The sequence below is a fragment of the Lissotriton vulgaris genome, chromosome 3_1 (genome assembly GCF_964263255.1).
Source record: "Lissotriton vulgaris chromosome 3_1, aLisVul1.2, whole genome shotgun sequence".
Classification (NCBI taxonomy): domain Eukaryota; kingdom Metazoa; phylum Chordata; class Amphibia; order Caudata; family Salamandridae; genus Lissotriton; species Lissotriton vulgaris.
The window spans coordinates 2009956625-2009983300 of record NC_141689.1 but is presented as its reverse complement, the minus strand read 5'-3'; the positions used below and the strand labels follow the sequence as shown (position 1 = coordinate 2009983300).

Sequence of the window (26676 nt, the reverse complement as noted above, 5' to 3'; positions counted from 1 at the left end):
GTTTGACTCCAATCAAAAGGTTACATCAAAAAGTAACCAGCTATTTGAGATTTTATTTCATTCTTAAAAATGGAACCGCTAAGATTTGCACTAATAGGGTAATTTTTGAAGATAATGTGTGTGTGTGTATGTATGTATGTATGTATATATATATATATATATTCTAAGTTGGGTACAAGACTAGATTTATTCAGTAGGTTTTTTTATGAGCACTGTAGCACTTGTTTCGTACAGACATATTTATCGCTTGTGTAGTGTATATATAGCTTCCATATATACAATTTTAGATAGTTTTTACACTCCTGAAGATAGAGTTGGCTGATTGAATTGGGTAAATGCATTAATGCAGATCACAAGAGAGGTTCAACAAGTATTTTCATTGATGGTAGCTATAGAACCAATATGAGTAATTGCAATTTTTTGAGATGACCCTAAATTTCAGATTTTGCACAAATTGCGAATTTTGCACAGTTTATTGTTCACATTTGCATTTAAATAAATATCAATGTGAGGGTCTACAATGCAATGTCATAGGTTCTTGTACATATGCAGATCGAGTTGGGTTTATCATTATTTATATATTTTATGCGTGTCTATTCTGATTCACTGCATCTGTATCCATCCGCATTCATGCTGCTAAAGAAGTTTTGTCAAACATAAACAAACCTCAAATTTAAAAAGCCATACTACTCTATAATTGTATACGTATGAGGTCACGCTCGACATAGATGTATTGTTATTTATGTGCAACAACGGAGTGTTTCTTCTATGTCTGAGTTGGAAGTCATGTGACTCACAGGAGGGGTTTGACACCGAGCAATCTTTAAAACACTGGCATGCGCTGCATTTCTTTCTGTGTGATCAAGAGCCCTTTGTGGTCAAAACGCGTCGTAGAGAGGAGGTCTAATAAAACATCTACCTGCCAGAGCCGTGTGGTCTGTCTCTCTCTTTTTTGCCCGAAGTGAAAGTTTGGAGAGAGGGCTTGGTGCAATTTAAATATATTTCAAATATAGAAATCCAGCGAGGAAAAGGATATCACACGAGCCCACAAAGTTGATGCAGCAGTTGAAGTTTATTCCTGGCAGCAAAGACGACGCGTTTCGACCACGTCTGTGGTCTTGGTCACATGACCCAGGTCTCCACAGTGCAACCATTTAAAGGTACATTGTAATTGTCTTAACATAGACATAGAAGACATCAAATGAAACCTGTTTAAACGTCACATTAAAAAAAATGGGTGAGTGCAACAATAAATAATGTGCATGAATAAAATACATTACTGCAGTTTATACAGTAAAAGTAAAGGAGTTTGTTGGGTGTATAGAATGTTTAGAGTACATTTATAATCCATACCAACATGGCTTCACGAGTGACATAATACAAAATGTCAATAAAGATGTACATATGTTGCAAAGTGAGAAATAAACAAGATTTATAATGTGTATATAGTAATTTTCTGCGTTTAGTTTCCGGGGTAACCTGAGCAGGTGTGGGAGTGCCTGGTTAACTGTCGATAATCCTATAAGTGCAGGTCTAGTACCTAAGTGTGCTGATTTACACGAAGTGGCTCGGAGTTTGGGCAGCCGCCATGGACTCCAGTGCTCATATCTATCGTGGGCGTGTTTCACGGGATTCACTGCGCAACACACTCCTGTAAGAGGAAAATACGACAGTTGGTGCACATAAATTCCCATGCATATGTGAGCATAAAACGTAGAAAAGAGTATGTTATGTCATAACCCATCATCCAGGTCATTGAAAAGGGCAGTGTATGTCACCGTGTGTCCTAACAGTTGTTAAATCAAATCTCAAGGCCTGCAGTAGTGACGTTTAAAAACAAGAGGTGAATGTGTGGTGGTGAAGGATAGGTAAGGGGTGGAGAGGGGGGGGTAAGTGCATCAGCAAGGCATAATTCAGTTGCATGACATTGCAATTACCATAATTACAAGTGACTATACAGTTCCTCATCTTGGTTCAGGCCATATGGAAATTTGGTACCAGGCAGGAGGATAAATCGTGACTCCCTTTTACGGAGTGAAGCAATGCGATTTCCTCCGTTGGGGTTAACTGTGTCCAAACCAAAGAATTTGGCTTTGGTCCAGTCTGTCTCGCATTCCCTTGCTAAGTGTCTAGCAGTGCTGTAGCTATTATCTCTATTCGTGATAGCGAGCCAGTGCTCTACGATGCACTTTTTAACTACAAAAGTGGTGGACCCTATGTACCAAAGGCCACATGGGCAGACTATGGCGTATACGACACGCTCTGTGTTACAGTTAATCAGTTGTGGTATCTTCCATTTGGTCTTGGTTCTCTCAAGAAGAACATCGGTGACATTGCTACTGTGCTTACAGGCCTTGCAGTTTCCGCATTTGCGGAACCCTTTGGTCTGCTGCAACCAGTTACTTTTGTTGGTATGGAAGTGACTTTGTACCAAGATATCCCTGAGTGATGCATTTCTCTCATATGTGATGGATGGTGTGACTCCTATTGCGTTGAGCAGAATGTGGTCTTGCATAAGGATATCCCATCTGTTCTTGAGGAGGTTACGAATCTGGTTTGACTGACGGCAGAATTTGGTGATAAATCTGGTGGGTTGCTTTTCATTGATCTGCTATTTCCTGTTCTTGCTTCTACTCTCTTCAAGAATCTCCTCTCTACATTTGGTTTCTACTCTGGTTTCTGCTTGGTGTATCGCCCTTTTGGAGTATCCTCTGTGTTTAAACCTTTGTTTCATTTCCTGTTTGGTTTGTGTAAAGGATTCTTCAGAGCTACAGTTACGTTTAGCTATGAGAAATTCACTAAATGGGATACCCCATCCGAAGCTAGGAGAGTGTGCACTGGTGGAGTGAAGGATGGAGTTCCCTGCCGTTTTTTTGTGGAAAAGATTGGTGCGTATTCTCCCTTTTTCTACAGTGAGTCTCAGGTCTAGAAAATCAACGGATGTTTGGCTGTAGTGTCTGGTGAATCTAAAGTTAACATCATTACAATTTAAACAGCCAATGAACGTATTCAGGTCACTTTCAGATCCTTTCCATACAAAGAAAATATCATCTATGTATCTTAACCACTACGCAACATTGTATGCCCATTTTTCAGTTTGTTCATTCCAGAGCACCTGCTTCTCCCACCAGCCTACCATGAGGTTGGCGTAGCTGGGGGCGACGCAAGTGCCCATGGAAGTGCCCTGTAGTTGTTTAAAGTGCCCATTTTCGAACATAAATACATTTTCTTTAAGACACATAGATATCATTTAAAGCAGCATGTTGCAGGTATTCAACTTTGCGATTTCTGAGCGAGAACTGACAGGCTTTCAAACCATCTGCATGTCATATGCTGGTGTAGAGCGCCTCTACATCAAACATACCAGCCAATCCCCTACTCCCATTTTGATGTCTTTGGTTTTATGCAAGAAATTGGTTGTGTCACGTAAGTATGGTTTCAGTTCTTTGACATAAGGGACCAGGAGGTGGTCTTCAAATGTGCTGGTGTTTTCCATCAAGCTGTTCTTTGTGGATACTATGGGTCGCCCGGGTGGGTTTGTGTCACTCTTATGAACCTTTGGTAGAAGGTATAATGTAGGTGTGGTATTGGTGAGGAATTGTTTTTCATCCCAACTGAGGAGAGCCTGTTCATGCCAATTTGTCAGTTTCTCATGGTATGTATTCTTGAGGGTAACCAGGTATTTCCTGTCTACTGTCGTAACATATCTTGTCATTAAGTTGGCGGTATGCCTCCTTCAGGTACATCTCTCGTGTCAGTAATGCGATATTCCCCCCTTTATCTGAGGGTTTAATGACTATGTTGCGATCCTTCTGGAGTTTGTTAACTGCTTCCCACTGTCCCTTCGAGAGGTTGCTTTTACTGTTATTTTTCCCTAGGAGGGAAAGGAGATCCTGAGCTACTAGATCACTGAATACTTCTATATTGTCTCTGGGTAGTACGGGTATGTACTTGGATTTACCTCTGATGTCAGTGAGTGGAGTTTGGCCAGTCTCTACCCCTAGAAGGTCTGTAATGTCTTTAGTACTTGTGGGATAACTGGGGTCTAAGTTGATATTGGGGATTGTGAGAGGTGTTTGCTGGGCCAGATCAGTCATGGCTTGTAGTGCTGGGATGTCCGTAATCGCAATACCCGTATCCTCATCATTGGTGCGATTGGCGTGTGTCCCCGTGTTCCATTTCCTAGATGCATGCAATTTACACAATGTAAGTTAGCGTTCAAACTTGTAAAGATCCACCCTCACCTGTGCATAGTCTAGGTCTTTGTCGGGACAGAAGGAAAAACCTAATTCGAATACACTTTTTTCTACATCAGACAAAACTTTGTTACTAAGATTCATCACCGTTAGTTTTTGTAAGTTGCTCTCCATTATTGGTTTCTAGCTTTCTGGCGTCTGGTTCCCATGCCAGTGGATCTTATGTTGGTGGCGCCTGATGTTCCCTCTTCGGTTCTGTCTGCGCTTTCTTGCCTTTTTCCTTTGGGCCGACCCCTGGTCGAATATTCTTTCTCTTTCTGTATTAAGAGGTGTTCCCGGGAAAAAGAATGTTGTTCCAGACTGCCCGATGCTGTCCTGTCCACTGAATATTGGTCTGAACTTATGCCTCTGATGGACCCATCTTAGCTCATATACGATCGCCACTAAATTGTTATAGGGTCTGCTTTTCAATAGAGAAGAGTGTTTTTGGTTTGCTAATACCTTTTGGGCCTGTTTGATGAACCTTCACAAAACTTTCCAACTAAAATGTTCATCAAATTCATCTCCTTCCTGGTTAAGTTTCAAAAAAATGTAAAATCCCCATGCATTTTGCATAGACTTCTTTAGACAAGAATACATCAAAAAGTGCCTTATGGAATGACACCAAATTTGTCAGGAAGCTTTATCTTGGTTCTCCGATTGTGCTTTTTTAAAAAAAAAAAAAATTGGTGTGAACCCGTTTAGTAGTTCTTGAGAAATTCAGGGACAAAAATAATTATATATCTGGATTGTTGGGTCGGCGAGAGCCTCGAGAGACTGTTGCGTGAGCACCAGTTAAAAAATAGTGTTCTGGTTGTCCCAGGAAGCTTTACTTCCTTTGGGACATCTTGCTCCACAAGAGTCTGACGCCTGCTGGAGTGATCGCTCTGATTGGCTGACAGCAACAAGAGAAACATGAGAAAGTCCCTGAGTCATTACATGACACTAGCTTAGTCCCCTGTCCTGATGTAAAAAAAAAATAATATAAGAGGGCAGGGTAGGAATACCCTGACCCCCCCTTGGCCCCATGTGAGTGGGGGAAGCCCCCATGCAATCCTGCAAGACTATTGCGGGATTGGGAAAATAAAGTGGTGGATGGGTGCACATTTCATAACCTTGTGCACCTGGCAGCCCACCTCCCCAAGCCTCCAGAGGCCCCAGGGCTGAAATTCAATCATATGGGGAGGGTGGGCCACATGCCCCACTCCACCAAGGCTGCAGAAGTCAACATTTTTCAAAGTGGGGAGGAGTGCCACGCAGCCTCCCTCCGAGCCTCTAAAGACCCTGGGGAGCCCAACCCCCAGGGCTGGCTCAGAAGCTGTTTCCTAGGGAACCCACCCCCATGGGACAAAGTGGTTTCCCTGCCTGTGCAGATTTGCGAAACCTATGTTTGCTCTTGCTTGGCAGGAGCATGTTTGAATCTCCTGCCAAGCAGGACCAAACATCAAGTCTGCTCACAGCGGATGAGAGCTTAAAAAATGCTTGCACCCCCTGGGTGCGGAATTTGGTTCTGCATCCTTACCCGAACTGAAGCGGGCAGGGAAATGGATCAAAAGATTGCTCCGACCCGGGGAGAGCAGCATTAGGAGCTGCTCCTTGCAGGTGGGAGCACAGCCGGCTCCTGCTGTAGGCAGGGAGCTGGCTGTGGCCGCGGGGCTCTTTGGGCTCCCTCTGTGGCCCCCAATGAGACAATGGTAGGTGCCATGTTTGGGCACCCATCTTTAAGTGTCAATGCCCCGGGCGAACTGCCCCCAGGCTGCCTACCCCCCTCCCCTCAAAAGAGTGCCGGGTGATTGTGGTCCCCAGGACTGAAATGGACCCGGGAGAGGACAGTGTGCCACCTTCCCATCAAAAGAACGCCAGACCCTGGGGGATGTGGTACTCCGGGACCAATTACTGCTCAGGGAAGGGGCACCGTTTGGGCCTAAAGGCCTAAACAGGCGCATAGGGGTGGGTGGGGTTGCATTCACATATGGTAATGAAATATTACTTTACGTTAAACCTTAGAAGTTCACTGAAAAAAAGAAAGGTTAACGTCATCAGTGATGTAATTTGAGATCTCCTAAATCATGTCATAGAACATTACATGAGCGATGTTGTGTAGGGTCATTAGAAGTGCATGGCAGGGTTGCAAGTTATAGTTAGTGCTGCTTACAAGAACTGGTGAATTTCTGTGCTTTTATTTTTTATTTTTTTTCAAAATGTTAATGTTGACAAATTTACCTATTTATAATGGTACTTTAACCTTTGGCTTTTTCATGCATGTTCATCTGTGCAACTATAGTTGGGACAGGGCTTCCATAGGAAATTGGGTTTTTGGTTTGTCAATAGTTTTGGCACCATTTGATGAATCTTCACAGAACATTCCGCAAAAACATTTAAGCCAATTTTGCTCCTTTGGGAAGAGTTTCAGGATGGTCTGATTAGCTGGAACTCAGCAAAAGGGGTGGCCCCAAAACATCTTTTCCAAAACCGCAAAGGAGAACAACCCCAAATATAGCAGAAAGCTAGATCTTTACCCAGAAAGCATGCTTCTTGTGATTTGGTATAAATCCATTCCTTAGTTTTTGAGAAATTAAGATTCAAAATGTATACAAGGCGAAGGTGTACTAAAGTTCAAAGCACGCAGTCTGATTGATTGAAGCTGTACTTCCCCGGTACTGTTGGTTCAAAACATGCAATGTGATTGTCTGGCTGCACCATGAAGAGAAAGTTGCGGCTGCCATTTTATGACTGTGAGACTCAGTCCCTGTGTCTAGAAACTAATAAAAATAAGGACTGAGATGGCAGGGTAGGAGTACCTTGGTCTTTGTGGCGCTTTGGGGTTGAAATCCTAGATGGACACGCCCGCTGTCAAATGAAAAAGATTTTTAGGTCTCGGCCTGGCGAAAAGCAGCGCATGCGCTGCTCTTCCATGCAGAGGACCTTTTGGAATCAATACGATTCCAGCATGCATGCTGGGAGACGAGACAAAAGATGTGTACACTGGGATTGGATTCTTCATTGGCGGCATGATACCCTGGGGACTTTTTTTCTCACCTCCAGTAAAGCTAGTCCCCGCGTGCACATCTTCTGTCCCTTCCATGACGGGGCGTGCTTGTTTTTTTTTTTTTTTTTTTCTTTTCTCATCTCAGTCAGAAACTGCAGATGCCGCTCTCTGCGGTAGCAGCTGCAGGCACCGGGCTAACTTCAGGGTCAAATCTCTGAAGGATCAACGCAACCTTTTATCCTCTGAAGAAAGCTTGGAGATGTTGTAATTGGGAGAAAGCCCCACCCTGGGAAATCTGCACAGTCCCTTAACAATGGCGAAGTGGTGACCAGGCACTTTGTCGGGCTCGCAATTTGAAGTTTACCACTGGAACAAGTAAATATGAAAATCACTTTCATTTATACGTGATCAAGTTATGTCAGGAATTACATTTAAACAGACACACGCCTGTAACAGCAATCTGCACTTTGGGAAATCGGATTTAGAAATGTGGCATCAAATGATGTGAATTTGGACAAAGTGCTCAGTGCCCCAGTGTAATTTTGTGGTAGTACCTGCTCCCTCACCATGCACTGCTTATGACCTCACATACTACAACACTTATCACATGTTCTATGACCTCACTGATGTCACCTTAAATGGCATCCCTGTACATGGCTAGGGCGAAGTTGGATAGATACTTAAATTAATGAGTGAATTTCAGGTTTTTTTTTTTTTTTGTATAAAATGTTACATTTTAACTGAAAGTGTGATCTCACTTTAACGTTTGTCCTTTTTTCAGTTAATTTATAGAATATATCCATTTCCACACACCTACTAGGCTTCTCCCCCCGGCAAGCTTCCTCACCCACTTTTTCCAAGCCAGAGCTGGTGCAACCCCCTCCCCTACCACATCAAATCTGCAAGCTCCATCTTAGAATTCCACAAGAAACTGAAAACTTGGGTCTTCAGTAAGTGCCAAACAGGGCAGTCTCTCTCCACCCCTTATTACAGGCGATGACATACTCTGCATCCCCATCCCGGGTGATCTGTGCACTGTATGAATAAGCATAACACAATTTGAGTGACTTGGCATTGGGCGAAAATTGTGGTTTGAATACATCCATGTTCTTTTTGATGAGCCAGGTTTGGTCTATTTATTGTCTATCCTTGCCACATATTGGTAAGTGTGTCTTGGTAGAGTTGAGCATTGATGAAAAACAAAGGTAAAATATCCTCTTCAAAGATGTGGTATTTAGGGAGTTAGATTAGATTAGGTTTTATAAAGCGCGTAGTCACCCGTAAGTATCCCAGCGCTAAGATCCACACATCTGAGGGTCACTGGGGCGGGGCGGGGGGGGGGGGGGGGGGTGGGGGAGAGAGTCAGATCAGGGGAAAAGGTGCGTTTTTTGCCGCTTCCTGAATCGGAGATAGTCGGGTTCTGTTCTAAGGTCGCGGGGTAGTGCATTCCAAAGGCGGGCAGTGTTAACAGAAAAGCGCCTCCCACCCGTACGCACCTTCTTGACTCTGGAGACGGTGATAAAGTATTCCTGATCGGATCGGAGGGCTCTTCGGGCTTTGTAGGGCCTGATCCATTTTCTCAAAATAGGGGGGCCTTTGCTTTGTAGAAGTCTGTGAGACAGACAAAGAGCCTTGAACTACACCCGCTTTCTCACTGGCAGCCAGTGGAGGAGTTTCAGGGCTGGTTTGGCCGGAGTATTGGTAAGGATCCGAGCCGCGGCGTTCTGGATCCTCTGTAATTTGTCACGGGTTGCCTCGGGAGCGCCTAGGTAGATGGTGTTACTGTAATCCAGCCTTGATAAAATAAGGCCTTGGATTAACAGTTTCTGGGAGGCAGGAGGAAGTAGGGGCAGAATCTTCCTGATTGATTTAATGAGCCCAAAGCAAGTCCCCGCGATTTTTTTGGTTTGCGTCTTGAAAGACAGATCTTTTTCGAGCCAGATACCCAGGCTTTTAATCTCAGACTTAGGAGCAGGGGGATCACCCAGGCAGGGGGGCCAGATGTTCTGCGAGAGGGAAAGCCCCTGCTGGCCAAGGAGGAGAATATCTGTCTTTGAGCCGTTAAGTTTCAAAGAGCAGCTATTCATCCATCCTTGTATTTGTGTCAGACAGTTGTATAAATCCGATGGTTCTTGGTTTGGGTGAGACAAGGACACCACTAATTGAGTATCATTAGCGTAGCTGATGATACTCACTCCGAACGGGTTGTCGACCTCCTCCAATGGGGACATGTAGACATTGAATAATGTCGGGCTCAGGGATGAACCCTGAGGCACGCCACATTGGAGGGGGGTTTCGGGGGAACGTGTGCCATTCTCCCAGACCTGAAAGGATCGTTGGCTAAGGAAAGAGGTGAGCCAGGTCAGCGCAGTGCCCTCCACACCGATATTCCCAAGTCGATGGATTAGGAGCTGGTGGTTAACGGTGTCGAAGGCCGCACTGAGGTCCAGGAGGATCACTGCCACTGATCCTCCCGCGTCCAGAAGTGCTCTGGCCTCTTCCACTGCTGCGAGAAGGGCGATGTCAGTGCCCTGCCCTGGGCGGAATCCGGTCTGCGAGCACCTAAGCAGATTGTTGGTTTCCAGGTACTGCAAAAGTTTTTTACTCACAAGCTTTTCAGCGATTTTGCTGGTTCCAGGAAGAAGGGAGATTGGCCTGTAGTTGGCCAGATCCAAGGGGTCCAGGGAGGGTTTTTTCAGTAGCGCCTTGACGACAGCCGCTTTCCAGCTAGAGGGAACAATTCCCTGTAGCAGTGAGGCATTAATGAGATGGGTAAGGGGAGGGACGATGGACGGGGCTACTTTCTTAAGGATGCGTAGCGGAACAGGGTCCCTAGGAGATCCGCTTTTGATGGTGTCTAGCGTGGTTGCGACCTCTTCGGCTGTTACTGGTCCCCAGGAGGTTAGACTGGGAGAGGTGGAAATCGTGTTGGTTCCTTCTTCCTCGCTAAAATTAGTAGGAGGAATGGAGAGAGGTGGAAATCGTGTTGGTTCCTTCTTCCTCGCTAAAATTAGTAGGAGGAATGGAGACAAGGATTTTCTGAATATTCTCCTCGAAGTTGTCCAGTTTAAGGCATTTTTCTTCATCTGCTTTGGGGTCTGGCGGAGTTCTTGGTCTGGAGTGAGTGGCTTTAAGTAGTTCTTTTAAAATGATAAGTTTCCTTGCTGGAGCAAGCGTTTTTTTATCCTTTCCTGGAAAAATATGCTTTTAGTATTGCGAAGGGCGTTCTTGTAATTTTTTAAGGAGGTATGGTAAGCATCCTTCTTAGCAATCGACTTGTCCTTCCTCCAGGAGCACTCCGTTTTTTTACATTCTTTCCGTAAAAGATTGAGCTCCGGAGTGTACCAAGGGGCAGGGCTCACTCTTTTGATTCGCCTGAGGGTGGTAGTTTTGGGGAGAAGTTTGTCCAATGAGGAGATAAGCCAAGAATGGAACTGTTTATCAGCATTGGCTGGGTCTGGGATAGGGGAGGGGAAAGAATCCCTGAGAATGGTGATCCATTCGTCTGGCACAAGTTTGTGCCAGCGCCGGTCGGTGACCCGAGTTTTAGTCGGTTGGGTAGGTGAAATGGGGAAATTCCAGAAGATGGGAATTAGAAAGTGGTCTGTCCAGGGAAGGGGCAGGGGAGAGCTAGTGGTTATGTCCGTGATGTTGGCAAAGACAGGGTCCAGGAGGTGCCCCTTGTCGTGGGTAGGTCCTGCATTAACCAACCGGATATCAAAAGACGTGAGCAATTATAGAAAGGAAGAAAACCCTGCCTCAGGATATATAGGCCCTAGCTATGGGGTCCAAACTGATATATATGGAGGGGTGATTAACCAAGGGGTTGACGGCACATAGCAGAATCACATGGTCGAATCAAGAGGACTGAACAACTTCATTTTATGAAAATATATTTTTTATTTTTATTATTATTTTATGGTACAAAAATTACTCTTATTGTGGAGCAAAATAGATATTAGTTATGATGTATCACAGATGCATATAAAAACAGATAGATTTGAAGGCAAAACTTTCACAACAGTTCATCCTACCCAGTAACAGCCTCAATTCACAAGCACATACTCATTCATTTCAACCCTACTTACACTCTCTCTCCTAGTTACATACACCAATCACTCTCTCATTCATTCTACTTTCCCTTGCATTTATAACACATAGGTGATCATGTCGGGATGTTCATCCTGGTAGTTGATTTTTAGCTACGGGTCCTGGTGTTATGCGGGCAATAGCTGTGTTCCAGGGGACATACGCCGACGCGCGTTTCGGTGACCGGCCAATGAGGCCGCACCTTCGTCAGGGCAAGGGGCAGTATACTGGGGCGGGCACAGGGGTATAAAACTCTGGTACTTTATTCAGTTCTGCTGTTTAGAGGAGGCAAGTTTCAAAGGACCCCGTCAGGTACATCGGCGTCTCCGCTGTGACAGTTTCGTGGAACTGAGTGTTTACTGAACATTTATAATTGGGTTCCTATTTATATACTGTGGTGTTCAACCTGGTAGCAGAGAGGCAGTTCACGACAGCAGTCTGATCGCAAAAGGGCCTTTCAGACTTCTAGGCGGAGTTAAAACTCTTGGATATCACAGATATTCAAATATGGGTAATTTATCTTTCAGTAGATTCCGGGGGCGTAGGGATATATGAATCCAGTAGGTGCCTATATGCCTCTATATAGGCAGGAGGGCATATTGATGCCGGACTCGATTTCGTTCAATTTCCCTGCTGTTTACACGGCCGTTTTCAACAAGCGCCGACTGCTAACGTACCTCGATTCCGGACATCTGTCTCCTCACAGAGGGGTTCCGCCGACTTAGTCCGTCGACCAGTTTGAGAGATAACACCAGGACCCGTAGCTAAAAATCAACTACCAGGATGAACATCCCGACATGATCACCTATGTGTTATGAATGCAAGGGAAAGTAGAATGAATGAGAGAGTGATTGGTGTATGTAACTAGGAGAGAGAGTGTAAGTAGGGTTGAAATGAATGAGTATGTGCTTGTGAATTGAGGCTGTTACTGGGTAGGATGAACTGTTGTGAAAGTTTTGCCTTCAAATCTATCTGTTTTTATATGCATCTGTGATACATCATAACTAATATCTATTTTGCTCCACAATAAGAGTAATTTTTGTACCATAAAATAATAATAAAAATAAAAAATATATTTTCATAAAATGAAGTTGTTCAGTCCTCTTGATTCGACCATGTGATTCTGCTATGTGCCGTCAACCCCTTGGTTAATCACCCCTCCATATATATCAGTTTGGACCCCATAGCTAGGGCCTATATATCCTGAGGCAGGGTTTTCTTCCTTTCTATAATTGGTTTCTTCCCCCCTTTTTCCTGCCTGCATCATTAAGATACCCACGGGGAACCCCCTTCTCTGTTCAGTTCATCAAAAGACGTGAGGTCAAGAAGGAGTTCGGACGCAGTTAGATCTGTGGGGTCTGATATGTGGAGATTGAGGTCACCCACGAGAAGGAAGTTGGGAGAGGAGGATGCTATCTGAGAGACAATGTCAACAAGAGCACTATGGAATTTCCCTGGAGTTTCCGGCGGGCGGTAGATCAGCAGCCCCGAGAGGGAGTGAACAGGGGATATTTGAAGAGCGAAGTGGCAGCTCTCATAATCTTCAATGTCGGCATTACTAGTTCTGCAAGCGAGGTGTTCTCTGTAGATTATCGCAAGGCCACCCCCTCTGCCACGAGGTCTGTGTAGTGTTTGAATTAGGTAGCCTGGGGGTAGGGCGTTGACAATGTCAGCATCTGACCAAGCAGTGAGCCAAGTTTTTGTAAGAAACAAAATGTCCAGACCATGATCCTGATTCAACAGGTTAGTTTAATGGGCGTGCTTAGGGAGGGGCCGACAATTGAGAAGGCCCATCTGTAGTCCAGAGTTACCAGAGGTGATAGTATCAGGGTTACACAGTTCACAATTAATGTAGGGTTTACCTTCTGCGTGGATGTAGCTACACTCCGGATTTTTTTCCGGGTGGAGAGCAAGGAGCATGTCACTCGTGTAGACCAGTCGGTCTTTTGATGAAACGGGCAGAGTAACTGGGCCTGGGTCCGGCTGGGCCCGGACGGGCCCAGAGGGGCATGCCTTAGGCGCGCCCACTGCGCCCGTCCGCTGCGCGCATGTGGAATGCACATCTTTTATAGGCGTGGCCTCGAGCGAGTGGGCGTGGCCACAAGACCGGCTCACTCGCTGATGGCGTCCAAGAGAAATAGCAATCCCGCAGCAGCGTTTATCTCGGCTGCGCGGGTGAATCCAGATAAGGAAAGTGCCCCCAACGAAGTGCAGGCAAGGGAGGGTGGTGGGTTTTAAAAAACAAATTCTAACACACAATTTTTAAAATCGCGATGTTTAGCAGCAAAACGCTCCCGGCTGTGCCTCAGGAGTAAGATCTCTGAAGAGCTTGCAATCAGCTCGATTAAGTAGGCGGTGGGGCGTGGCCTCGAGCGAGTGGGCGTGGCTATAAGACCGGCTCACTGAGGTTGTCAGTAAGGTCCTAAGGCAGCTCTTCAAATGTCACCTTTTGGGGAAAATAAAAGATGATCAATATCCATCCATTCTGACGAGGCTTGACTTTCCCAGGCATACTTTTCCATTGCTGGGCTGCTCCCACCTTCATTTTAGTTGAGTCCATCGTCCTTTACTAGAGCACACCCAAGAGCAGCATCTTTCAAGTGATGGGCAAAAGGCCGCTAGAAAGGCAATATAGATCTTTAAAAAATAGCTGTAGTCAGTAGAGATCTAACACAAGCCATAGCATTGTACTAGATAAAAATAATACGAGCGGGATGAAGGAGCGAACAAATGGTAAGCCTATTGTTGGGCTGAAGCCCACTGAATAGCAAACAACATGTCTCTCTGAGACCGCGCATGCAAGTCTAGCTGACACCTAAAGATGGGGCAACATGTATTTTAATCTAAGATAGTCATGCGAGTAGAATTTTTGGTGCTCACAGTTTGATTGTAGAAGGTTAAGTTTGGGTGAACTGCATATTGAGTTGAAAGATGGAGTTTAGACAATAATGCAATGGCTGGTCTTTAGGAGACAATGGCGCACTTATTTTGTTAGTTTATTTTAGTACGGAAAACTTTGTACTGAAGTGAATGGATTTTGATGTGTAACTACCAACAGGAAGTTTGATCCTATCACTTGTGGAAATTAGAATCGTTCCCTTTACATTATTTTGACATTTTTGTTTCATTTTAGGACCTCCAACACAGACTATTTTTTATTTACATCTTTACAGTACTAAGCATTTATATTTTTTGTTAAATTTACATTTTGAAATGAATTACTGTTTTTCAGATGGAACTGGAAGCATTGCGTTCCATCTACGAAGGAGATGAGTGTTTTAAAGAACTTGGTCCTGCTGCTTTTCAGTACAGGGTAAGGCTCTACAAAACCTGTTTTTATTTTCAGGTAGAAGAAGACTTTTTAGAACAAAGTCCTGAGCAGCTATGTACTAATTGCACCTCTGGAATCAGCATTGTTTTTACTTGTAATGCGTAGTTGGAAATCCTGCTTAGCATCACTACATATAATAGCCACAACACAAATACTGAATTAAAGTAACCAACAATGTGAAATGCTACAGAGTAATTTACAAATCTTTTAATAGTTGTAGATTATCAGAGCACCTTAAAAACAAGCGACTTCACTTATTCTACCCCTATCAAAACATTAATACACATTCCCTCTCCACAGTGTTCCGATTTTTCTTTGACAAATTGGACCTAAATGACTGGTCAAAACATCAGAGCCATACTACAGTATAGCGTAATAGGTGAGCCCAGTGTTGATTAATGATTTGGCCTTGTGGTGTGGGCAGGGAAAACACTGTCCTGGAGTTAGGCTCCCCAGGACAGAGTAGGAGCCCAGCCCTGGGCGATGGGGCCCACAGAGCCATTAATGGCTCTGGGAGGTGGGGGCTCTTCCTCAATTTCCATATTGGCTGGCCCTGGGTCCCCTTAGGCGAAGAGGGGGCTGCATGCCCCCCCCTCCCCATATAGTTTTTGGGCAGGCCAAGGGGGAGAGGGTTCCCAGAGCAGAAAATCAGCCTTGGGAGGGGTGACCAAGTGCACCCTCCCACCCCCTAGTTATAATAATAAAAACACACCCTGGGACCTGGCCAACCCAGTTAAACAAGCGCAGCAGATTCCACCCCTCCCCGAATCTGTGTTTTTTTTTTAAATTGTTTTACTATTATCTTGGATGCCAACACTTCCTGGTTGAAGTGTTGGCAGCCAACCATCTCATCATGACATCCGACTAACCCGTGAATCCTCCGCGTCCCTGGATATATACATTTCTTTTATTTTTTTCTTGAAAAAAGCAAACACTACTGAACAGATTTGCACCAAAATAACTCTTTCTGGACCAATATCTAGCTTTCTGCCAAATTTGGTGGTGTTCCGTTCGGACTGTAGTTGTGTTCAAAATGGGAAAGTGCAATGGAAAAATGTGTATTTATGACCCCTGTTTCCTCGGCCCCCGATTGACTAATCACCGCGAAACTTAAAAAAAAAAAAACTGTAGTCCGTGGCAAGCTAGTTTTGAAAATTTCATGAGGATTAGTCAAACGGCGCCAAAGTTATTGGCAAAACAAAAACTTTGCTAGTCTATGAAAACTAGGTCCTAACTACAACAACCTACTGCCAGTTGGAGATGTGTGTGTATATGTGTGTAAGGCACCTGAGTGCCGAAACGTTATGAGAAGCCGGCAAGCGAATAAAGAAAATTTGAGCACCGCAGAAAACTGGTCCGTGCATTGTGTCCGTGGCGCAAGCTGAGGCGAGCCGCAGGGAAACTTTGGTTTTATGTGTGCATATATATGTATATACGTGTGTGTGTGTGTATGTATGTATGTATGTATATATATATATATATATATATATATATATATGTGTGTATATATATATGTGTATATATATATATATATATATATATATATATATATATATATATATATATATATATATATATATATATATATATATATATTTCAACAAGGTATCTCCCACTAGGGAAAGATGAATCGCTGCAACCTTGCCTTACACTATTTTGGTGTGCGTACCTCTTCAGGTGAACCACGCTGATATTTGTTACAACCGGATATCTCCCACGGGAGAAAGATGAGTCGCCACAAACCTTGCCTTTAACCATTTATTCGTGCAGGGTAACAGGACAATGCGTTTTTGTCGACATGTTTCGTTTCTGCTGGAAACTTTTTCAAGACGTTGCGCCTGCCACCAATTCAGTTCGCTGGTTTACCACAGGTAGAGATTTTCAATTTTAACATAGCTCCAACAAGCTCCACCCATTAGGAATCACTTCCGTTGGTTAACAGGATTCTGGTACCTGTAGTGTAGTCAGCGTGATTTGCAACTGTTTTTAGAAAACCCTTCAGTGGGTGGTGGATAATTGTCCCGTTGTGGTCCAGCCACTTTTAAACCTCTGCGACGATGTTATGATGCCGGTTCCCCCGGTGTCAGTCCACCTTTCGGATTGACTGGTGTAAGTGTAAGTGTAAGGCAAGGTTGCAGCGATTCATCTTTCCCTAGTGGGAGATACCTTGTTGAAATAAATATCAGGATGGTTCACCTGAAGAGTACGCACAACGGAATGAAGCGCCATGCAGCCCCGCACCTGAACCCTCTTTGCCAAAACCGTTACATGGATTAGGGGTCTGCGGTGCTTCCGGGGACTGGACTCCGGTATCCGGCTCCCAGTCAATCCGAAAGGTGGACTGACACCGGGGGAACCGGCATCATAACATCGTCGCAGAGGTTTAAAAGTGGCTGGACCACAACGGGACAATTATCCACCACCCACTGAAGGGTTTTCTAAAAACAGTTGCAAATCACGCTGACTACACTACAGGTACCAGAATCCTGTTAACCAACGGAAGTGATTCCTAATGGGTGGAGCTTGTTGGAGCTATGTTAAAATTGAAAATCTCTACCTGTGGTAAACCAGCGAACTGAATTGGTGGCAGGCGCAACGTCTTGAAAAAGTTTCCAGCAGAAACGAAACATGTCGACAAAAACGCATTGTCCTGTTACCCTGCACGAATAAATGGTTAAAGGCAAGGTTTGTGGCGACTCATCTTTCTCCCGTGGGAGATATCCGGTTGTAACAAATATCAGCGTGGTTCACCTGAAGAGGTACGCACACCGGAAAAAAGTGTAAGGCAAGGTTGCAGCGATTCATCTTTCCCTAGTGGGAGATACCTTGTTGAAATAAATATCAGGATGGTTCACCTGAAGAGTACGCACAACGGAATGAAGCGCCATGCAGCCCCGCACCTGAACCCTCTTTGCCAAAACCGTTACATATATATATATATATATATATATATATATATATACATTCGTTATCCTTCGAGGTTTAGAGTGTTTAGTGTTTCACAATATTTTAGTACAGAACCCTTTTGGCTCCTACCGGACTCTGTAGAACTGTGACGTAGGTGTCTGAGCGTAATGCCATGAAAGCTTGTTTTAGAATGTTGGGTTTGCAGTTACACGCAGCAGAATAAAGACTTGTAATATTAAGCTCCGTATGTTGTGATTTTAATGGCGGCTACTGAGGCTGGGAATACGCTAAAAATGGTGACATAGGGGATAAGTAACCTGAAGAACAACTGTGTTTGCTAGTTAGTTTGCTGTAGTCCAAGAAAATAGTTCATCCCCTTCTGCGTGTGTTGCTGTCGAAGATCGGAATCGATGATTTATGCATGTGGAGTTAAAGCTGCTATAAAGCACATGGAGACAATGGAAGCATTTTAAAGAATTTACAGGTTGAGGGACTGGAACCTGACGGTAAAGCCATACTTAAAGATACAAAGCAAAACCCAAGGGGATGATGGACAGAGTGTTGAACATTGCAAGCACTCTCCCCCAGCCAACTGATCTAGGTTTAATCCATCATCATTCTTTAGCTCAGCCAGGGGTGGGGAATTTGTATCGCCCGACGCACTGGACATGAGGATTCTTGTTGCGGACAAGAAGTTTTATTGTCTACTTAGTCCTCCGGACAAGTAGACATTCTCATTAACCCTTGTGCATCTAATATAATCACAACACAGTTATTTCCGATAGTTATCAGAAATCGTAGTAAATGCGCCTTTTTATAGGTAATTAGGGTAACCAAGCTAAGCCTAGCTACAGCTTGTGCTCGCCGTCAATCCGAGAAGCAGAGACTTCACACTGCAAGGATGCCAGTGAGTGATGCCGGCTCCGAGATTAGTAATACTTCCGCGTGCTAAAAGTTGCTGCCCGTGTGCTCTTGGTGAAATAATAAAGATACGTCACTAGTGATGCAGAGCGGTTTCCCCTGGAGTGGTAAAGGCATGCATGTACAGGGTTAGGGAAGGTGCATGTTATGTGTTACGAGTCCTTAAGTGTGGACCGGAATGCTGTGCATGCAGATTCGCGGAAAGGGTATGACGTCAGAGGAGCCCTGCGATCTGAAGTTGAAGAGCAGCTGAACAAAGAGGATGTGGGGACCCTGGACGCCCTCAATTCCATAAAAGGTCACGGATATAAGATGTACTTGTTTGATAAAACACACACAGATGCCTCGATGCTTAAAAGTTCCTGAAGTCAGCTTCCAGTGAAATAACACCAAGCAATGGGGTAAGTATTTGATGCACTTGTACAGCGTTCCAAAGCTCCTGATTCAAGGAACCGCTGGGACTTACCTCTATTTACTTCTCAGAAAGATGACATGCCATTTGTAGGCATTTGTTAGGTCATTTTCAAAAGAAAAGCCTTTTCAGTCCAGGGGAATACATCTATTCATTTGGGTAGTAGGCTCTGAAGACTGAAAATAACGGGCGTGTTCGAAATATATGGCGGAGATAAGAGAGATGGGCCACCAGTCTGGTCACAGACCTGCAGATAAGACTGACACTTATTTGCGTGGGATAGTTGGAGAACACTAGGAGAACTCCTGGCGCACTCAGTCTAGGCCAGAAAAAAACAGATTAGAATAAGGAGCACAAGAAGCCCCTCATCACTTCACCTGCCCTGCTGGCACAACGATGAGCCGATAGTAAGCAACGCAAATGTAACTTTTAATATGTTTTAATCCTTAACGTGGATTGGACCATACATGCTCACATTCTGAAATTATAAAGAGGGTGACTTAAAACAAATAAATAAAACTAGCATTTGCAATGCAATAGGTCTCGCAGCATTCAAGTTTGATTTATTGGCATTGTATATGACAATGTGTTGCATGAATTTTTTTGCAAACTCTGTATTGGCTGGTGGTGTTTGTGCCCGGTGAAAGCGTGCACTGACGGATGGTGGTGTTTGTGCCCGGTGAAAGCGTGCACTAACAACTTATGGTGTCTGTGCCTGGTGAAAGTGTGCACTGACGGCTGGTGGTGTGTGCCTGGTGAAAGCGTGCACTGACGACTGGTGGTGTGTGCCTGGTGAAAGGGTGCACTGGCGGCTGGTGGTGTTTGTGCCCGGTGAAAGCGTGCACTGATGGCTGGTAGTGTGTGTGCATGGTGGAAAAGCGTACACTGACATGTTTAAAAGTAAAGTGCGCTATACTGCGATTGCTACAATAGTTAATTGTGGATGTGTTAACAATTGATGCGTGCACTGATGGCTGGTGGTGTGTGTGCCTGTAGAAAATGTGCACTGATGGCTAGTGGTGTGTGTGCCTGGTGGAAGCGTGCACTGCCAGCTGGTGGCGTGTGTGCCTGGCGGAAGCGTGTACTGACGACTTGTGGTGTGTGTGTGCCTGGTGAAAGCGTGCACTGAAGTCTGGTGCTGTGTGTGTGTGTGTGTGTGTGTGTGGTGGAAGCGTGCATTGATCGCTGGTGGTGTTTGTGCCCTGCGAAAGTGTGCACTGAAGGCTGAAGGTGTGTGTGTGTGTGTCTGGAAGCGTGCACTGAAGGCTGTTGGTGTGTTTGCGTGGTGGAAAAGTGTGCACTGACATTTGTTGGTAGACGGATATGTAGACACAAACGATAGCCAATTGAGTCTCGAGGTAGCAGGGATAGTAGGGACCCTCCCTGCCGCCTGCACTATCTATAGAAGAGGTGGAGCGCAGTCCATCGACGTAAGAAGGATCAAGTGCTCAGTTAGCCCCAAAAGCATTGCTCGTCGAGACCTAAAAAACGACCACTTTCAAAGTACATCTCAGTACAGTGCTATAAAGTGCCCTATTAATAGAAAAACTTCCACGAGTTAAAGAAATACACTTTTTGAACTCTGAAGAAAGTTTGTCATATGTTAAGTAAGCTGTAAACGCCACGAGACCTAAAAATGGGAGGACAGCACATCCAGAGTAAAAAAACACAGGAGGTTCCCGAACCTTGGCCAATCAAGTCTCCTGACGTTGTTGTGGAAAGAACATGTAAATTTGCCTCTTACATGTTCAGCGGATGAGAGGACACAGAATGGACGACGTGCTGTGCAGAAACATTAAATTAGTGTTTGTTTTGAAAAACAGCCGCTAACCAGAATAGATTTTATAAAGCGTTTCCACCGTTTCTGTTAATTCGCGGGTTGGCGATTCCGACATTACATGTGCAACAATGTCACGAATAATCTGCAAATATATATTCCACGTGAAATATGCATATCCTATAAGGTACTAGCCCTGCACAAGGATTCCTAGGCGCGAGTAGAAATTGAATTCTAAATTTAAGTAAAGCTAGAGCAATTTATTTTTGATTAAACATAGGTATGCTTGTCCACGAGCATTGCAGGTTAGCCAGGAGCACTTTGCATGCTGGGCCTTGTAGTTTCTATTTACACAGAGTAACCAGAAACTGTAGGCGAGAGTGCTTGCTGTGCGCTACAGGTGTCTTGAAGCGCCTGGCTAGATACAATATAACACGCCGGGAAAGAAGAGACGCAGTGGTGGTTTTCTGGTGTTACTACATCAAAAACAGGTGTCTCATGATTTCATTATCTTACTGGACCATGAAAACACCTGTTGAATAGGAGTACAGTGATCATATGTAGCATGAAAACAGTAAAGGTAGTCTGCGGAGCATACTTGAGCAGGTTATGTTACTCTTGTGATTAAAAGTCTCAATCTATGCAGGACTGGCTTTCTTTTGTTTTTAGACAGTCGGCTGACAAAAGTGAAATGTTTACTAAGATGTATCGAAAAACAAGCATCTTTGGGTCATTTCCCTCGGTAAAGTGCCTGTGCACAGAAACGAGCCTGTGTCTTTATCCCTTTAGTCTCAGGCACTTCAGAAGCAGCCGGCTTACAACAAAAACACACTTGTCATTTTTGGGCGGGCTGAACTCTCACCTTATCCTTGGTTTTCAGGTACCTCTGGGTAGCCTGCTGCGTGAAGTCCCCCACCGTGAGCTGGCCATCCTTGCAGGGCACCACGATCAGCGTCCTCCCGAAGGCGACTGTCACCTTCATGGCTCCGTCAGGAGGAGAGGAGCCCGGGGATCATTAGGGAGGTCTCGGAGGGACTCTAGAGGGGGCTGGAGGTGACAGTGGAGGGAAAGTGCACCGGGATAAAGAGGCTGAGTACCGTGCGGGGGAGGGGGTGGATGCTACAGGTGAGAATGAGCAGGACACACACATCTGTTGTAATCAGAGTCACTCCTACTCACAAGAGGAACTGCACCGAGCGGTTGGTCTGCAGGGCCTCGGCAAGCAGCCGCACCCACTCCAGGTTGCCCGCCACCCCCAGGGTGAGGTTGAGCTGGGTCAGGTAGTGGCACTCGGCGCGGCCCCTGCAGACGCGCCCGAATTCCCGGTCGGAGAGGTGGCAGCCCCGCAGCGAGAGCAGGCGCACAGAGTTCTCCCGCAGGCTGTCCACCACGTCCTTCACCTTGGCGCTGGACAGGCTCTCCCCGGAGATTTCGATGGAGCCGGGCAGCATCTTCAGGGGGTCCGGGCTCCTGCGACAGAGATCCGGGTGCGGCCCGCGGGTCACAGGCTCGGCTCCAAGGAAGCTAGATCAGTGGGTTATGCACCTGGGGCGGCGACCCGGGGTCAGGGGGTCCAGTTTTACGATGATGCTGGTGCAGTGGGGGAATGCACCCGAGGGGAAATCAAAGCGACATGCAGTTCAAATTCCAATATGAAAGGCTAGTGGGTTAATGCACCTGCCACTGGGATGTCCGAGTGCAATGTGCAGGTCTTAGCTTTGAGTGCCCTGAGGGGATTCAAAAGCGTCAGTGCAAATCGAGAGTGCCAGCTGCAGAAATGGTGCACCATTTGCGGGCCCAGGGCAGTTCGGCAGGTTTGGAGCTTGCAGTAACCGCTCCCAGGGTTCCACTGCAGTCAGATTGCAGAGCTGTTCACCGCAGAGGTCTGAATTCAACCTGTAAATTAATGCCGGTCCTGGTAAGATAGCAGAGTGGGTTCTGCACCCGATGCGGCTCTCTGTTTGCGAACTACTGGTAGAATATTCCAATTCAGATAGTTGAGCGGGTTGATGCACGGACTGCGCAGATCTGTGTAATATTCCGGTCCTAGGTTCGAATTCCAGTTAAACAGCTGAATGAGCGCAGGGCCTGCAGTGCACATCTGGGGGTTCCCTGCAGGTCACTGGTGGGAGTGCGTTCCTGAGCACTTACTCTGTCGAGGCGGGTGGGGGGTGGTATTGTGGAGGGGGGGTGACAAGGGGGTGGGTCACAGGGGAGGGCTCTATGCAGCGGGGCAAGGGGGGTTGCTGAGGCAACAGGTGGGTATTGTGCTATTGGGAATGGTGGATGCTGGGGCGGAGGGTGATTGGGGGGTGTCAGGGCTGCGGCACTGGGGGGCTAGCGAGGACAGATGAAGGGGCAGCAGGTGCCCCAGTGGCTGAGTGGTTGCTATGGAAGCGGGTGGGTGCCAGCGGATGGTGGTTTTCGGATGCTGGGCTGGGGGGGGGGGGGGGGGGGGGGAGAGAAGCTGTAAGAGGATACAGGGGGGCCAAGGAAAGGTAATTTCTAGGACGAACTTGGTCCCTTGGGGGCAAGGTGGAAGCCGTGGGGGTGTTATGCGCCGGGACACCCCCTTCGGGGGTAGCCGTGCGCTTTATAAGCTTCATAATTAATAATGGTATGGGGAGGGTAAGTGCTGGGGCTCAAGGAAGGGGTGGGGGCTGGGGCAGCAGGGGGTGCTTTGCTGCAGCGGGAGGGTGGCTGCTGCTGGGGCAGCGGGTGCCCCGAAGGCTCCTGAGGGGGGCTGATGCCAGGCTCTGCTCGCTCGGTCAGGGTGGCAGCGCCGCCATTGATCACCGGCAGCTTCCCTGGCAGTGATGGGCAACCAGTACGGGGGCGTGAGTGTGCGTGGAGGGGGCTCCCTCCTCTTATGCCGGCCGAGGCGATCCGTCCAGAGAGTGAGCGCTCCTGTGCCCAAGAGCTTCTTCTGAGAGAGAACAGGTGCCTTTAAAGCGCCAATGGACAGCTCCGCTTTTTGTGGGCGCTATAGAAATCATTTACAAGCCGAGTATCGGCAACAACGTTGTGATTGCATCTCTATTTCTAAAGAAGAAATCATTTTCTCATACAGCTTCCTTACTGAAGGAGTCTTCCAAACGTGTTTGTTGCGCTGGTAATAAAAACATTGGTAAACTGCCCCTGCGAGTGCTGTTCTCTTTCCATAGCGGCTGAAGGAGTTTTAAAGTAGGTCTTTTTTGCCTGGAAGTGAAACGAGACGCTATCGCAGTGAGCCCTAACAAACCTTACGTGGGGCGGGACTTCCACCTTCGGAAGCCCGCGCCTGTGCCCACGGATGGCCAGAGAAGCAGTGCTGGTGACGCGGGGCTCCCATGCCCGAGGGAGAGCCCTGCGGAGTCTGCAGAAGTCCAGAATGCCGGTAAGTGGGGCTTAGTTGGAGGGGGGAGGGGTGTGTGTATGTGTGCGGCGGCGGGGGAGTCTCTGTATGTGTGTGTGTGTGTAGGTGCGCGTGTGTGTGTGTGTGTGTGTGTGTGTGTGTGTGTGTCTGTGCGCATGCGTGCAGGGGGAGGTGTGGCTGTGTGGTACAGCTTTCCAGGAGAGGAGACAGGAGCTGGCCACAGCGAGCGCGTTCGCGTGGCCCGCTCAATTCCGAGCGTGCGGCCAGCTCCTGTCCCCTCTCCTGGAAAGAAGAATCCATAGCAATAGGTCTCTGGCAAGACCGCGGTTCAACGCCACGAGACCTAAAAAGATCGTGGGTCTGTATTTTGTCCATAGACCTTCATTGAAGCAGAGGCATTTTCAGGTGGCAGACTGCTAAAATAAAACTGTTTAAAACCAGGAATCTCCTGTGAATCGGGTCTGTTGGCATCTATGGCTCCAACAGTTTCCAGTTGCCTCCAGCTTGGCTCCTATGGGGAGGCAGGGACAAAGTGATGTGTGGGAGGATGGGGGGGCCTATCAGGCTGCCAGCGTTTAACAGTTTCATGGTTGATTAACATGACATGCCCATTGCACAGCAGGAGCTCCTAAGCCAGGAGGCACTTACTGAAAGTGCAAAAAACGCAACTAGTGGGAACCAAGTCCCAACCAAGAGGCAGACAGCAAGCAGCGGTGTGGGAAACTGCGAGTGTTTCAAAATGTTGAAGGCTTCTTTTACTACATTATCTCAAAGGCATTTGTTTTTGACTGGAGGTGGTACTTAAACTGCACAATTCCTTCTATCTTCACTAGGAGCACGCTGGTGTTAGGTGCACCCATTGTGTCCCCCAGGCTGCCCATTCCTCCTTCTCCCCTTCCACCCCAGTTTCCTAACTTCACTGCATTCTGTTCCCGTTCAAGTAACCTAACTGATAAGATGCTACAATTTGCGTTTCACCTTTTCTCTAAATAGATCCTCTACTTAATGCCATACCATTATCATAAATGCCCGCCTCCGGCTGTTCTCTAATGCCCCCATATCTGCTTTAAATCCTTCAGTTGCTTTTGCCCAGCCTCTCTCTTCCTCCCACCACTCACTGAACCTTTAGCACCACATTCTACAGTGCTGTATCCCAGCGGTTCACGAGTCCTCTCCTATTAGCCAGTACTTGTTGTTGATGTTATTGTGCTTCACACTTCACTTGTGCTCCTTGCAAGGTCTATTAAAACAGACTTTACCACTATTTAATTGGATGCTATTCAGTGACCTTAGAAGGATAGATGGCGGAGACTGCCCTGCCAGGGTTTATAATATTCTCTTCCAGCTTCAGCCCAAAACTAAGATAACATGTAAAGTGTCATCGGCCTTCCTTCTGTTTGAGTATAATCATGGCTGGACGCCACCTGGATCCTAACACCTAGATGCCAAAGTAATGAGGAAACAAAGGTACACAGCTTGTTATCGCTTACTTAAAAGAAGCTACGATTTGGAGGCTGGTTTTTGATTTTCTGCAACTTCTATATGTAACACATATGCACTGTAACAATGTCACATGTGTCAGTATGTGTGTTTTTACAGGATTATCAATTTAAATAGCAATTCCTATTTTTTTTTAATTCAAAACGCTACTCATCCCACTGTAGGGTGTCAGAGCGCTTTACATCACACACATTATACACTGACTATTAATCATACAAATGTGTAGTATAAATCAATGTACATGATGATGCATTAGACAAAGAAGGTTTCAAGGTGTAGGAGTCACAAACAGTATTTACTTGTAGGAATTATATGACAAGATTGTATAGCTGGTAGAAATAAAAAGTTGGGTTTTAAAATATACCAGTGCTTGGGATAATCCATTATTTGTGCTACAAAAAACTTTTTAGCAGCCTTGTAATAACAGATTAAGAAGAAACCAGGTGCTAAACCCGTGTCTTGCAGTTTACATGCAGGTGCTTGATGCTGGTTCATAGCTCACTGTCTTATATTAGAAAAAATGCTAATTATGAACGGCAAGTAATAAAACAGTGTCCCACTTCCCTGTCTGCATAACCTAAAAATCTGTCATCTGCATTTGGCCTGATGTGCTTTGCAGAATACACATTAACACTATGCTACTTCATGCGTCAAAACTGTAACTAAACAAAACACGGATCTCCCCAGCAAGTTCTTTAACCACCAGAGTTTCATTAATGTTTTAATATTACCTGAAATTTTCTAAGCACACAGAGCTCGCTGCAGCACATGCTTTAACCCCATAAAATATTGTAAAATGCAGACGTTGCAACCAATTAAGCAGGAACAGATTTTCTGTCATGTTCCCCCTTTGTGCCAATTTTTTTGGGACTTTAAAAAAAAAAGTACATACAAGTTGACCCCTTTTCAGGACTCAGCCCTGTGTGACTTCATCCTCTTTTTGTTGCCCACTTTGATCCCCTAATTTATGGGTTCTCAAAGTAAAGTTTTACAATCCCAGAACTGCTCATGACCATACAAGTTAAGAGCATGGAGTTTTGGCTCACAAAGACATCTCGCTTTTCTGACTTAGCCTTTTCCATTAACTACCTTTCCCACTGGATCACAAGCAAAAACTTGTGTCGCTCCCTTTGTCCTCTAGGCTACATGTCTGCTCTTCA

General features: G+C 45.9%; 1 protein-coding gene across 1 annotated transcript in view; it reads left to right on the top strand.

Moving 5' to 3' along the window:
• Positions 1-26676, top strand: part of RWDD4 (RWD domain containing 4) — a 140502-nt gene that overhangs the window by 45401 nt on the left and 68425 nt on the right. Inside the window, exon 2 of the mRNA XM_086962469.1 lies at positions 14546-14626. Coding sequence (XP_086818595.1) covers positions 14546-14626 — 81 coding nt within the window. The remainder of the gene's footprint in view (positions 1-14545; positions 14627-26676) is intronic.